We start from the raw sequence: 16,057 nt of genomic DNA on the forward strand, positions 1-16,057 counted from the left end.
AGAGCCCTGAAAGCTGAAGGCTCTGCCTCCATTCTACTTTTAGAAAGAGCTAGTCTGAGAGTGAAGAGCTGTAGGGCCGGGGTGATGTGGTACCTTAATGTGTTTAAGAATGACGGGGCCTATAATTCAAGACCTTGTTGAATATTGCCATGTCTTTATAACTCAGTCTTCCTACGTGTTGCATCATTGCTGGAGATTTGTTAGGACAGCTCAGTGATCTGTGGTTTGTTGGGCTCCTCTGAAAATATGACACAGTGTCTGAGAGTAGTGGAAGACAGAGTCAGTGAGCCTTCACTACCATAACTTAGCCAGTGAGTATGTAGACATGAACTGACCTGATACTGTCACAACAGCTAGATATGTAGTTCTTTACTCCAGGACACCGTCCAGCTGCTGGGAGCAAGCCCTGAAGCAGTCAATGACATCTGCTGCAGCAAAACTTGCATTTTGCTAGTGTTTATACTCAAAATCATATATAATCAGTCTCAGAAGCTCTTGTGGTTGTTAGTCAGTCCTACCTTCTCTGTTTCAATGTATATGTGAGAAGGGAATTGCATAAATTGCACAGATCCATTCCCCTACAGAGGCTTTGTGATTGGTCCTGATGGCTGCAGCCGTTTCGCTATATCACTTTGACGCCGTTTTAATCCGCTCCAATGCCTTATCTTTTCCCTCTCTCAATTCCCTCCATCATCCCTGCCTACACCCTCCAAGTACTGGAAGGAGCTCCGTCAGACCAGCTCATGCAACAGAGCCAAATGCCCCAACAGCCCTGGTATCTAAAACCTCAGCCTCCGGTCTCTCGCCTTCTCAGCTTCAGTTTTTGTTCAGCTTCTCCCTGTTGTCCCTTTGTCATCTATAGCACACATGGTCTCCTTTCATCAGACTGCATCATTGTCTGCTGTCTCTCATTGCAGGTGTTTCATCACTGAGAGGGTGCGTTCTCTCATTTCTCTCTCTCCATGTCAAAAACGGGATGCCTGAAACACATGGACAGTTCAGCAGAGCTGCATAATGTTAAGAAGCCACAGCCTTCTGATGTTACAGGTCCTGTATTAATTTCCTGTGTTCATTTAGTCTGTGACATGTTGTCGCTGTAACCAGAACTGTTGCCACAATCTCTTAACAACCTGTGATCTGACGTGTGCACTTGCGTGTCTCTCAGGCAACAGACCGACCAATGGGAATGATCTGGCTGGATGTGGCAAGTCTGAGACCATTTGACCTGGTGATTCCATTCACCATCCAGAAAGGAGAGGTCACAGGTAACAAGTCTACTTAATAAACAGATAGTTTGAGCATAATGATGTGTGTGTGTCATTGTTTTTGTCCTCTGCTTTAGGTGAGGTCCGAATGGCATCAGGCAAAGTTGCTAAGCTTGACATCACAGACAACAACGATGGCACAGTTGCTGACAAGTACGCTCCCACAGAGGCCGGTCTGCATGAGATGGATATCAAATACGATGGCACCCACATCCCAGGTATCTGCATATGGTCAGGAGAAATGCGTGGGAATGAAGTGCATGGAGAAAATAGTTTGGAAGGAAGTCACTAACCGCTCTTTTTCTGTCTGTCAACAGGAAGTCCCTTGCAGTTCTACATGGATTGCATGAACGGTGCCTATGGCCCTGGCCTTATCCACGATCCATCTGGAGATGTTCCAAGACTACATGCCTGGAAACATTCTGCCCGAAACCCACTGCTCAGCTGCAGATATTCCACTGGACATAGGAGAGCTTGACCTCATAATGACCTGTCCCTCCCACCCCTGCATGAGACTGTACGAGCATTGAGCAGCTCCTTCAGCAGTGGACTTTTACACCCACAGTGTAGGAAGGAGCGCGACCGCAGGTCATTCTTACCAGCAGCTGTCAGACTCTATAATCCAGTTTAACATGGTTATCTCACTCATCACCTGTTTAATTGACATATCAAATGTTTTTAATTGCTGCTGCTCACTTTACAGCTTGTTTCTACACTGTATATTTCACCAGGATCATTCACCCCTTGTGTAAATATCTCTGTACACTTTTATCTGTATATCTGTGTGTATGTATATAGAACCACTCTGCGTCTTCCTTCTATATTTATATTCCTCTTGCTGTGTAACACCCACATTTCTCATTTGTGGGATAAAAAGGTTTATTCTATTCTATTTCAACATTAAACTCGATACTTTGTGAAAAAGTCAAAATATGGAGATTAAAGGTTCCATTTCAAGGCAAACAAATCTATTGTCGATGAGTCTGTAGGTGGCGGCTTGATCCAAATATTTATAATATTGACAAACCAGCACTGGTATTGGTATCAGATCGATACTAGCTTTGTTTCTCTCTTCAGTCTGTCTGTAGACCACTGAACTGTATAAATGATTTTTGGAATGAAAAAATCGTTAACTTTCCTTTTCCCTGGGGCTTTGCATCAGTCGCCTCCTCCCAGCCTCATATTTCTGACAGTGTAATCAAACAGGTGCTTTGGTTTCATCTTCTCCACAACTGTATTTCCCCTCATGGTGGCTTCTTATCATAAGTAATGTGCCAAAACGTTATTACTTGCATGGGCTCACAGTGGGTAGTTGTGGGCGGGAGTGTGTGAGCAGGGCAAACCCACGCTTAACCTCCACAGGGCAACAGAAGTTTTGACCTTTGATGTCCCTATATGGGCCCAGATGGACAAAATTATTCTGGATGGGTTTTCTAAAACCTGTAGTGGTGCAGTTCTTTAACCTGAGCCCCAAAGGGTTTTCTGAGCTTCCTGCTCGAAAATGAAATGCCCAAAATTAATTGAGTGCAATTACAAACTCTGTGTATACAATCGTGGTATCAAAAGAAAGCTAACACTTGTGAAATGTCATCAGAGGTGTAAATATTGCAGCAGATATTACTGTGTCAAAGTTACTGAGACTGGAACACAGAAAAAGTGAGTAGATTTTATTCCCGCCAAATTTTTTTATTTATTTTTTAACATATAACCCTTTAAAAACATGCTTCAGTTCACATTTCACAACAAACAAAGAAACAAACAACCTTTATTTGTCACATACACAATCATACAGGGTACAACATGTAGTGAAATGCTTGTGTCTGAGCTGCAGACCTTTAATTCCCGAAATTCAGTATAAACATCATCTGTGCAAAGTTTTATGTTTCTAAAGTGAAACCGTGAAAAATTACAGCACTGCCAACACATAAATATCCAGACGTTGAACAAAAAGGCCCAATTTTGCACACATTGAACACCATGTCAGTTGAATTTTTTAGGTATTAAACAGCAGAAATTATTTAATTTTATTAACAGGCCTAAAAATACTTTTTGAGCCAATATTTTTTTCTTTTTTACTTTTTGAAGTTGAACAACTAAAGAACAAATATACATAATAATGCAGTTATAGAAAGGGCAGGAAAAATGTCACAGCTTGCAATATCTTTTACAACTCATGTATACAAATACAAGTCGGTAAACAAAAAAGGAATACATTAGGAGAAAAAAAATGATTAAAAAGAAAAAAGGGTGCTCGAGGTATAAATAACGTATAAATCAAGTGAAACATTTGACACAGCTCCTGTGTTTTACATGCTTTGGAATTTGTGCTGTTCTTTAGATTCTCTAGATAACTGTGGTGGTTTTTGTGGTCTTCTTTTGCGGCTCTTTCAGTGAATTTTAGTCAGAGCGCGGTGAAGCTTGGTGTTTGGAATCGGTGATAGCTCTGGAAGATAACCAGCCTTTCTTTATCCGGTTACATGAGGTCTGATGAATTTGTGGTTCAGTTTTGTTTGTTTAGTGGACTTGTGTGCATTTACGTAACTGCTCTTTTAATCATGGCTTGTTTTCGTTGTGTTTGGTGGTTGTAGAAATGGTTTATATGAGATTTTAGCGGAGATGTGCCCACAGAGTGAATGTAAAATGCAAATGATGCAGTAGAAAGTCTACGTCATTTCCTGGATGCTGTACGAAAAGTAGCGGTAAGAAATCGAAGGCGTGACCGTTATGATTTTGAATATAATATCTGTGTGTGCGCTGAGTAAGTACTGAGTAAGTACTTTCAAGGCATAGAAATGACTCAAAATATTTATAACACTGTCTTTGCTCACTTATAGATCGTTAGACACACAGATAAGATTGCATGTGCATGTGGTGTTTGAAGTACTTTCAAGTACAGATGAGATAACACCTTATCATATTATCATCGTCAGAAGTGAGCATATACGCACGCACTCTTATCTCTTCTATGTAAAGTTTTGAATATACCTATAATCCAGGTAACCTTTGATAACAGCGCACTAATACTATTAGCTTAATCTAAGATATGGGTGTCGGAATAGGTGTTCTCCCACTTATTGCGCTACCATGAAGTGAGGGGTACAAGTTAAACTGTCCAGGGTTAACATAGAAAGACAATCATCCACACTCACATTCACACCTGCGGTCAGTTTAGAATCCGAAAAACGATGTGGGCTTCATAGATAATTGGCAAACCTTCTGGAGGAAACCTGGTCTTGTTAGGAGAGACGGCATCCATCCCACTTTGGATGGAGCAGCTCTCATTTCTAGAAATATGGACCAATTTATTAAACCCCCAAAAATATGACTATCCAGAGTTGGGACCAGGAAGGAGAGTTGCAGTCTTACACGCCTCTCTGCAGCTTCTCTCCTCCTGCTACCCCCCAAAAACCCATCTCCATTGAGACTGTGTCAGCTCCCAAACAGACAAAAAACAAACTTGGTGTTAAGACACCAATTTGGCAATTTGGGGGCACGGTCATTCTCTACACATGTTCAGATGCATCTATGCTTCTATGGAAACTGTTCTTATGGCGAGAGGTTCTGGTGCGAATGGACCGGAGCCTCCTGCCTGAGGGGAGCAGGTCAAACAGACTGTGTCCAGGGTGAGAAGGGTCAGCTGTGATCCGAGCTGCACGCCCCAGTGTCCTGGAGGTGTACAGGTCCTGCAGAGATGGGAGTTTGCAGCCAATCACCTTCTCAGCAGAGCGCACAACACGCTGAAGTCTCTGTTTGTCCCTGATAGTGGCTCCAGCGTACCACACGGTGATGGAGGAGGTGAGGATGGAGTCGATGATTGCAGTGTAGAACTGCATCATCATCCGTGTTGGCAGGTTGAATTTCTTCAGCTGCCTCAGGAAGTACATCCTCTGCTACGGCATCATGCCCTTGGACTCATTTTTACAACTTTTTAGTAGGAAAAAAAGAGGAATTTTAATTAAAAAATGTTTGACATTTGTGAAAATGTAATTTTTCCTGTATTCATTTTTTTTGTTATTGGTTTTTTTTTTTTACATTTGTTTTGGTTTTTATTGCCTTTTGAGTCAAAAGTCTCCAGATGCAGATGCTTGGTTTCCTGGTATTTCAAGACATTAATGCAATGGAGAGGGATTTAAAAAAGAAAGAAAGAAAAGAAACAGTGGAAAGTGAATCTCACATGAAGCGGAGGAGCTCAGAGTTCTCTCATTAGTCTAAATATCTTCGGAAGTGAGTGCAGATAGTAGTGGGAACATTTACTCAAGTACTTAAAATACATAAAGTCTGTGTTTCAGGTAGGTGTTTCCATGTTATACTAGATTCTGCTGTACTATGTTTTGGGTATAAATATTGTTTTTTCAGCTCACTGACACTTATTTTAAAGCTTTAGTTGTTTTTGTATTATAGCTCAATAAGGGCAATAACTATGTTACTAATTACAAAAAGTTGGCACACTGTACAATGTAAACAAACAGAATGTATATGTATATTATAGCACCAAATCACAGTAACAATCACCTCAAGCTGCTTTATGTTGTAAGGCAAAGACCCTACAGTAACTATAAAAAACAAACAAACCCAAAAACCCAACAATAATCATATGACGCTCTTTGAGCAAGCACTTGGTGATAGTGGAAAGGGAAAACTCCCCTTTAACAGGAAGAAACCAGGCTTGGAGGGTGAGGGTGGTGGTGCTATGATGATTGTAAGACGAGCATGACCTGTGCACAGTGCAAGAAATGTGTGTGTGGGTGTGTGCGTGCATGAGTATGCACACACTCATCCATGTGTACACTTGTGCAGACAAGAAACTTGACTGTTGGACAACAACTGTTCCATGTTCTGATTATTTGAGCGATGTCATTATTTTCTGTTTCACAAATATGTACACCCCCCCCCAAAACAAACAAACAAACAAACAAACAAACAAAAAGAACAAGTACATAAAGACTCACACAAAAAATAAAGCAGAAGAAAACCCTTCTTCAACTCTGCCGTGGCCGGTCCCAAGCCTGGATAAGGAAAGACGAAGGGTGAGTGAAAGGGATGTCTAGGTCACAAAATCAACATACTCTTCTAAAGGGCACAGACGTGCACCCAAAATTAGAAAACAATTGGATGAAGATTTGAAGATTCACTAAATCTGTCATCACCAAAAACCATAGGGTGTCAGTAATCTTGAAAGATTTGAATGCAAACTTTCAAATACATTTATTCTACATAAAGTTTGGCCTGATGCGGTGCTGGTTCTACAGTGTGGCCTGTGGCCAAGTGCAAGTGTTAGTGTTGTAAACTGAAATCTTGATTCAATACCCATCTATAACCTTAATACAAGCTGACAAGGAAACAAAAGTCCCTTTCTGTACTAGACACTAGCTGTAAGAAACAACAGTCCGTCCAGGAGCAATGTTCTCCCGAAGTCTGTTCGGCATCTTTTCACTCATCAAGTGACTCTTCATTTCACCTGACTGCAGGTTCCACAGCCTTATAAAGAGTACATCTGCATAATGTCAGAAATTATACACAAGCATAAATAAACAGTCCACTCAATTTACAAAACACCATTGCTATGAGTAATAGAGCTTATATACTGTTTATGATTAACACCACCATGATGGTTTGTGGGCATGGAGTGAAATGTCACTGCTAAACTTGGCTGAAACTGGGTGATAGTAATTCTAACAGATAATGCCGGTGTTGACCAGATGCACTATAAATGTGGAACACTTACAAGCTTGCAACATTTTTCAGCTTTCCTTGAATGATGTTCGCATTTGGCAATCTTCTCTGGGTTTTGGAATATGGAGAATGTTGCTTGAATGGACTGATTCTTATGCAGTGATCTCTACTTGAGCACTCAAACCAACTAAGATGACAAACATGTTCATCAATCATTTATTGAACAATTCAGAGAATATGAGTTACGGTATGGACAAGCTCAGCCCGTGTGCATAGTGGCCAAGTGGCAAGGCATGGTCTCGTCTGCCAAAGCTCATGGGTTCATCCCCATCTGTGCCTTTAGTACAGTGATTAAAACCTGTTTGATTCTGTACTTGCTGATCACGTTGCTTTAAGTAGGGGAAACACTCTGCTCCCAATAACCAGAAACACTGAACAGAACTTTAGACATGACTCTGTGCAACAACTCACTGTTGTTGGCGCTTTACTCAGTGTGAGTATCAGTTTCCTTACTCACAGGTTAAATTTAACAGATATAACATACGTTGTGAAGAGTCAAAGTGGCGATCCAAACAGGATATCTGACAACAGGACATTCGCAAAAGCATATTACACTGATAATTCATATTAATGTTAATAATGACAATTAATGACCATAATGCTTCCATCAAACTGAAATCCACCATTAATAAATCCTCATTATTTTTTAGACACAACACATTTAAGGGCCCAAATTTCCCAAATGACCACAAATTAGATGTTAAAGTCTTTTCAAACTACAGATACACATGCCTTACTGTTCAGAACAGTTTCACCCAAAACACAATTTGCAGGGATAATTAAATCCCAATTACTGAGATTTCACAGGATCTGCACTCAACAGAGTGATTTGGGGAAGCTGTCAAGATTTATTCTCACTCTCTCCACTAGGGGTACGGTGGTCCTTTTAGAATGTTTCAATTCATTCTTGCAGACCAAGCCAATTGATGTTTCTCCCCTCATCCCAGTGTGATCACATATTCTCCCTCCACCTGCAAATTGGTCAGAGTTATCAAGAGCAACTTTCAAGGTTCACTCAGGACACACATATGCTTCAGGATCACAAGGCAATTGCAGCCTTCAGGAGGAACAAAAACCTGGGTATCTCTTGTAAAGGCTAAAATCTCACCTCTCTCTGAGCCTAGCGCAGAGATCAGGGCAATTTTCCACACCACAGTGGGTGGGCAGTTATTCCAATGGTATGTTTTCTATCACTGTGCAAGGGACTCCAAGATCTAAAAACTGTGATATTTGATCACTTGTAGAACTGTGAATCCAATATGTGGGAGAAACAGGAAATACACTTTTGGTTAGATTCACAGTTTTGCCTTGTTGGGAGCTTTAAGGACCAGCCTTGAATTTACACATTTGATAAGTGAAGACTGGATGCTTAGTGACGAGAGCTGGGATATCTGGACAGAATCTGCAGCCTGCATCTCCAAATCAGAAATGGCTTTAGATCTGACGCTAGCAGACAGGCATGCATGTCTCAGGGTGATTACACACTAACACATGTGATTAATCACACACATTGTATACATTTTATTCACAAGATTTAAAAAAAACAACAAAAAAAAAAACACTATACAAATGTGTTTTGTGACAGCGCTAGTAACAAATGCTTAAAGATTAAAATTGGTTCTTTCCAGTTTCTGTTATTGCACACACATTCCTTGACTTAGGTGCTTTTAATTCTCCAACAATGGTCAGTCCAATGTTACCAAACAAAAAAAACAAACAAAAAACATTACTCCGAAAATGGTCAGGTCAAGAATGGACTAAAAAGGAGTGGAAAACCAGATATGTCCAAAGAAATACTTCAGCGTGTGGCTCACGACTTTGCACAGTACTGTAAATGTTATTAATAATGAAAGATGCAAAAGTAGCTTCTCATTTTTAAAAATCCCATACACATTATTCTTTTCTAGTGAAGGTGCCTCTCCTTCTGACTTAGGGTAACTAATTCTCAGACAGTGACATCCCGGTGCGCTGGAAGCTGCAGCTGGATGATGTTTCTTACCTCACTAAGTGGAGCGACCTGAGACAGTGGGAAGAACTATTGATTGTTGGAGTACATATATGATAGTAAAAATTACAATGTCTCATAAACTTTGTCCTGTCTTAAGGAGCATCAGATATCACTGTCGCACTCTGGAGAGGAGCTCAGAGTGAAGCTGTGGCCGTATGCTACAGCACCTGTGAGTCACACATTTTCTGATCCTGAACATTTCTCAAACTCAGGAGGGGAGAGCCTGAAACCATTTACCTAAGTCACATTAGCAGCAGTCATATTCTGTCATATTGTGTCTCTATGTACAATATAGCATTACTAATACAATAACCTGTACGTCAATGAACTTCATTGTGTAATTGATGGCAGTTCTCAAAGTACTAGTCACTTAAAGGTTAAATTTCACATCTAAATTCTCATCTTTGAGTAACTAGAACTCTAAGCTATGAAATAAATGTAGTGAGGTTAAAGTATCAAATCAAAGTATCAAATTCTCTGTTATACTTTACATTTATTTTCTAAAAAAACCACTTTGCTCTGCTGCCAAAATAATTTCCTCCTATAAAGGAAGAAAGTGAGTGTTAAGTGTCGTTAGCTGTAGTACTTTATCTCTTCTATGATGTTGCTGCAGGCTCTGGTGGAGGCCCAACCAGCCTCACGCTTTCTGATGAGACTGCCGTCAGCATGGTGATCAGTTGGGTACCTCCCAATGCTCATGTCCTCCAGTATCACGTGTCCTACACAGCATTGACTGGAGCTGATAGCCAGGATCACACTGTGAGTGGGTCGTAGTCATCACATCTGCATGTTACAGCATCTTGGTCACCGCTGAGTACCACAACAGAGAAGGAGGCAGCGGTTCAGCTCAGGGCAAAACTGGTGAGTCAAACAAGGGAAAGATGCCAAGACAGCTCAAGTGCAACTTCCAGTTAAGACCGACAGGCTTACATGCAAAAAGTGCAAATGTCCCATTACTTTACCCTTACAGGAGGATATGCATACTTGAAGGTTTCCACATATAGAAACATCAAGGTTTGTGGGCAGTATTGTTTCTACAGCACTACACGTACAGTCATTTCGGTCCAGAGACACAGATTCCTTTCTCTGCATAATGATAGGCTCTCTGAACAATGAGACAGCAGCCAGTACCGGTACAATACCAGTACTGCTCTTGAAACTTGGTTGTAAGTTCAAAAATTACTGGGTGCACTGTGTCTACGTTTATTCTCCATGCTAGTGTGCAAATGACATTCTTTGGCGTTGTGTTTTTTGTTCTTTCTGTCTTTTTCTGTCTCTTCCACTTTGGGTAAGCATCAGCCGAGAATGCGAAAAGTCCGGATGTGTCCGCGCCGCCCGTTTTATCGAGCATGATCGGTGGTGATTGTGTGGACTTGTACAGCTAAATATCCCATAGAATGCATTTCGTCCAAAACTCAAACGCGGCAATGGCGGACGAGCAGGGCTAAGGGAAGCCCAAGAAGCAAATATCTGTGACAACCATGATGGGACCTACCTGGTGTTTTAACACCAGGTGACCAAATACTTATTTTCCACCATAATTTGCAAATCAATTCTTTAAAACTCAGACAAGTTAGAGGTATACCTATGATGAAAATTACAGGCCTCTCTCATCTTTTTAAGTGGGAGAACTTGCACAATTGGCTGACTAAATACTTTTTTGCCCCACTGTATTTGATCCTGTCTCCCTCAATACTATTTAATATCTAAATGCTTGATTCATCATATATAACAAATGTGCTGTTGTAGCTACTGACAGTGAGTTTGATTACATTTTTTCCATCTACCAAAGAGAAATAATATCTCTTAGTGGCAGGTGGATCACACGTTGATTTTAACACTTTGCGTATGACTGGGTAGGATGAGCATTTTATAAGCGCTTGTGTGGTTTTTGTTTATGTAAGGAAATACATCGGTTTCCCTTGTATTTAAATTTGAGTGAAGATCCTAAATTGGCCCCCACTCTTGACTTTGAGAAAGGCTAATCTGTGCTACCCCCACATGAGCTCAGTGAGATATAATACAGGCTTTCACTCAGGAGCAGGAAGGCTAAAGGCTGTTTAATGTCTGATCTAAGTGTGTCAGACATTTGCGTTCTCACGTGCATGGACAATATCTTGAAAACTTCCGAGCTGCAGTGCATGTGTAAAAGTGGTTAGAAAGCAGTGCATTAGCACGTGTTTTGTCTCTTTGCGTAGCTGCTCAGTCCATCCAGACTCCCCTCCATATGCAACAGTGATGCCAGCAACTCAAATACAAGCTCTCTCCAAGTGATTCCTTCATCATCAACATCTGCATCCACGATCCATTAGCTCAACAGCAACATCTGTCAGCTGTGCATCCAACTCGAGGGCATCGCCTGCTGTGCTCAGGCGCTGGGCTGCAATTTCCGTCCCTTGTTGATGGCCTCGCTGTATGCTGTGCTGGAGAAAGCTGGTGAGGAGACGCTGCTGGTCAGCCAGGTGACGCTGAGCTCCATGTAGGACATCAGCAAGGCCTGTGGATACGCTTCCCTCAAGGAACTGATCAATGAGAACTCTGACTACCTGCTTAATGACATATCACTCAACCTTCAGAGGCTCAGCCAGCATCCACAGGTAGTTATGACGTGTTTTTGTTTTTAGCCCAAAATGGAGACAGAAATGACTGCTGGAGGATTTACCCCATTTCCTTCTTTGTCTGCTTAAGCCTGTGCTGCCCTGAGCTTGTACTGTATTTCATTGTAATCCTGTCTTGTTGGCCAGGCTCCACGGGTGTTGACAGTTCTGTTGACTCACTCTGACTGCAGCCTGCTGGTCGGGGACATGGTTCAGGATCTGGATCTCAGCTACGAGCGCACAGCTGCTCTTTTCTGCTCCGTGCTGCACGCGCTCATGAAGGCACTGGGTAAGATTTCAACAGTGATGTCATTGAGTCTCACGTATAAGGAAGAAAATGTGACTCAAGGCATTCGCTACCACATTTTTCTGTGTTGCTTAACTTTGTTTTCTGCAGTGCCTTTCAAAGTTTCTATCAATGAGTACATTTCAGGATATATAACTTTGCTTGTTATCAAATTATCAGCATCTTTGGAAACATTTAATACATCGTGATGGTTTAAATGCTGAGTGGTTTTCTGTTGTAGAATTAATATTCATACAGAAGTTTTACAAGCCCTCACAGTAAAAATGTATAAATTAAATGTCACTAATGGGCTCTTTCCAAAAACATCATTGTCTGTGTCACACTGATTTTGATCAACTGACTTATTTTATTGTAACCAAACCTATGTTCATATTGTTGTCTTGTTTTTCCTTTAGCGAGGTGGTTTCCTTCCACTTGTAGCAGGACCAGTAAGTCTGCCAGCTCCAATCAAAGCTCCAGTGACCAGGAAGACCTCAGCATTCGCCAATTCCTGCTGAATTACTGCAAACAGAAAGAACTGGCAGAGAGCATTGGAATAGAGGACGATGACACTGAAGACCGAGGTAATAGGTCTGTCTAAGGGCCAGTGGAATATCAGCTGTAGACTGTAGTGGTGGTTATATTAGATTCAGAGTGTAGAGGAGATGAATAACTGTACATGTGGTGCCATTGCAGAGGTCCCTCCCACTGAGTGTGAGGATGTGTCAGATATTGGTAGTCATGATGTGAAAGCAGAGCTTCCCTCCCACCTCAGCATTACTAAGGATGTTATGGAGCGCTGCATTCATCTGCTGTCTGATCCCAGCCTCAGGCTCCGACTCAAGGTACTGTATCAGTAGTTTTATGTAGAGTCAACTGTTGGACTGGTAACAAAAATAATCATTCTTGTGAGGGTAGGACCGCCAGCGTTGGTACAATTCATCCTGTCAGAACTGTGTGGATGACTGTTCACTGGTGTAATGCTCATCAAGGAAAAACATTCAGTCTGGTCCAGGAGTGAAACAGAAATAAGTCATGTCTTTAGAGAAGAACTGGATTGCAAATCAAAAGGTCCTTAATAGCTTTTTGTCCTCCCCGACCCTCAAAGCCAAAGTTCAGCCATGAGAGCTGATGGGACACGATTTGTAAAAGTGACATTAGCAGAAACAAAGGTGATTAAGATAACATAAGATAACCTTTATTAGTCCCATACGTGGGAAATTTGTTAATTACTTCATATTTGCAAATACTCTATTTGCATTCTTTAGAGAAAAGAATATGAAAAGGCTGTCTGCTGTTTTGGATTGATGTCCTTCTCCTGAGCCTCAAAGAAGTAGGGCAGTGTCACGGTCCTTTTGGCAGCAGAAAGCTGCTGAGCGCTGGAAAGAAGCACGGCCATACCAGCTGAAATGTCTCACTGACACAGAAACTGTTGGTCATCCTCTGTTTTGCTACTGTCTTCACCCTGCTGTTATTTGGTCTCATCTCAATAATGTACTTTTCTATATAGCTAAGCTTGATGAGCGATCCCTTGTTGGCTGACATTTATGTCTTTGAGCGTGTGAGAACTTTAATAATTATAAAACCACATGAATTTGACAAATGTCCTTTTAACTGTCAGCTCATAGTGAAGTACACTGAGCCACCCTGAGCTATAATATCAAAATAGAAGCTGCTACCTTTGTCAAGAGTGGCTGGATCTGAGTGCGTACTACTTTCAGTTATTCAAATTTTGCTGAATTTGTTACAAAAAAGTCCTGTCTATGTGCAGAGTGTCTTCCAGAGGAACGGTTCTGTGGGGATGTTCTACATCACAAACATCAGCCACTCCACAACAGAGAAAGTGTTATTGATGTTTTTCTAAAGCCATTCCTCCAACCACATGTATTATTAGAGTGGACGGTCAAAATTGCACCAATATACAAGGTATTTCCTCATGAGATACTCAATTTTGGTTTTCATATGTGTCTACATCCAGTTAGAAATAATCTATTTAAGTGGTTTTCTCTTTTTTGGTAGCTCGCATTCTGCCAACAGTGAAGCTTCGAAACTGCTCCTGTGGGGGCGTAAACTTCACAGTGTCAGCAGGAAAAATAGTGATTTTAATCAACATTAATAGTAAACAGCAACCTGCTATTTAGGTTAGGGTGATGGATTTGAACATAGTGTGATGAAGCATGTTTTCTGCCCTTGCTGTACAATCAGAACATGGTATTGCATTAACAGAAGTCATCTGTGAAGGCAGTGATGTATTAGTCATGTTGTTTATTTTTCTTTTTGGTCCAAGGATGTTATAATGTGCACCAGGCGACATACAGATGTCAAACATGCCAGCAGCAGTGCAGCCCTGATTTAAAGGACCCGATTAGGAGTGGATATTGGCCAGCATCTGTCAACATGTCTGCTCTTTACACTTAGACCCTTGAGCTCCTTCCAGGAACTAAAAGTATTTTCTCCATGATTCTCCAGGGAAGCTTTTGCAAAACTGTTGGAGCGTGCAATGAGCGAAAGGTGCTCATTGTTGATGTTATTTGTTTTTGTGTTTTTATGCATATATTTATAAAAACCTTCCATGGTTAGACTTTATTGTTTCTCTGATGTTGCTCTGATGACTGTGACTTTTTTGATGGCGTTTTTGTTGCTGAAGACAGCCAAGTGTCTGCATTTGTTGGCTCTTTTTCTTTTTGGTTAATTTGACATAATAGTTTTTACTATAGTAACCAAATGTCTGTCTTCTGCAAAATGACTACTGTTAAATTAAACTAAATGGAAAATCTTGTCATTGACTTTATAATTCCTTGCTATTTTATTATATTTGTTACATGTCATAGACACTGGGAAGAGGCACATGTGGGGATTCCCAGTGGACAGCAGCACGAGAGGCTTCAAGGAAGTGGAGGTCGCTGTGTGTCCACATGGATTAATGTGTCTTTTGTGTCACTTTCACTTCAGGGACAGCAAACAGGTCGCCGTGGTGTATTTTAGGAACGGTTACATGCCTGACAACTACACTTCTGAACAGGTCCAACTTTTGATTTGCACTCAGAATGATTACATCAAAGAGTTTAGTTAAAAACACTAAAGTGAAACCTGCAGACTTGCGTAAACTGATTCGTATTCATGAGAAACTGGAACGTCATTATCATTGAGTTTATTTCTTTCCCTGCTTAGCAATACCAAGTCTAGCCCTGATTGGCTGATATAAGTGACAACAGACCTCTGTCGCTGTGTCAGTTTGAATGGGTGATTAGAGATCAACACATGTTTGTTGCTGCTCCATGTTCTCTGCAACATTGTGTGTAGTTACTGCAGCTGTGTGTGCATTCTGCTGGCAGGAACAGGAAACAAGTGAAAGAAAACTGCCGAGCACCCTGGAAGGAAAAGTTAATCGGACATAACAAGTTAAAACAGTTTGCAAGTTTCAAGCCAAACTGCTGAATCTACCGTCCAAGTTCTCCTTGATAGCGTGACTCTGTGTTGTTCTCCTTCATTCTTCTGTCTCTGTCTGTCAAATCTCAGCGTAATATAAACCAACTATTGTCACGCTCTGCTGGTCGGTGTGCTGGCAAGCAGAGAATTCATTGTCTGTTTTCAATTGCAGAGCTGGGATGCTCGTCTTCTGATGGAGCGCTGTCGAGCTGTGAAGAGTCCAGATATCAGCGCTCACCTGGCTGGTACCAAGAAGGTTCAGCAAGTGCTCGCCAGACCTGGAGTCCTGGAGAGGTTCTTCCCGGACCAGCCTCAAGCTGTGCAGCAGATCCGAGCGACATTCGCTGACCTCTACTGATGATAATACTTTTGAAAATGGCAGTTTAATTTATTGGGCAATTATAAAATCGTATTTCTTAGGCTGGCTTTTAAGGAAGGAGAAAAGGTATGTATCAGTTGGCTGGGAAGAAAGATGGAGGTGGAAAGGATGTGCAAGCTATGGACAAAGTTGCTGAGACCAGGTTAAACAGAGGTGACGATCAGTGAGCAGGAGTGTGGCTTCGTGCTGAAAAGAGCACAACAGATTCTCTGGAGAGAAGGTGAAGGAAAGTCAGCTGAAGCAAGACAGTTTGTGGAGTTTGTGTTGGACTGTATGTTATGCTGGGAGCCTGGGGATTAGTGGACTTTGATTCCAAGTTAATATTAGCTAGTGTTTCTCACTGGTTTTTGGGCGGTGGAG

At 41.4% G+C, this 16,057-nt stretch overlaps 1 protein-coding gene across 1 annotated transcript; it reads left to right on the forward strand.

Moving 5' to 3' along the window:
* Positions 1-14,598: 14,598 nt before the first annotated feature.
* LOC109198756 (glutathione synthetase) lies at positions 14,599-15,814 on the forward strand. The gene is made up of 2 exons (XM_019354106.2): positions 14,599-14,911; positions 15,491-15,814. Exons 1-2 carry the CDS (start codon positions 14,738-14,740, stop codon positions 15,674-15,676), a joined length of 360 nt encoding a protein of 119 aa, XP_019209651.1. The 5' UTR covers positions 14,599-14,737; the 3' UTR covers positions 15,677-15,814.
* Positions 15,815-16,057: the final 243 nt, after the last annotated feature.

The sequence above is a fragment of the Oreochromis niloticus genome, unplaced genomic scaffold (assembly GCF_001858045.2).
Source record: "Oreochromis niloticus isolate F11D_XX unplaced genomic scaffold, O_niloticus_UMD_NMBU tig00006507_pilon, whole genome shotgun sequence".
Lineage (NCBI taxonomy): Eukaryota > Metazoa > Chordata > Actinopteri > Cichliformes > Cichlidae > Oreochromis > Oreochromis niloticus.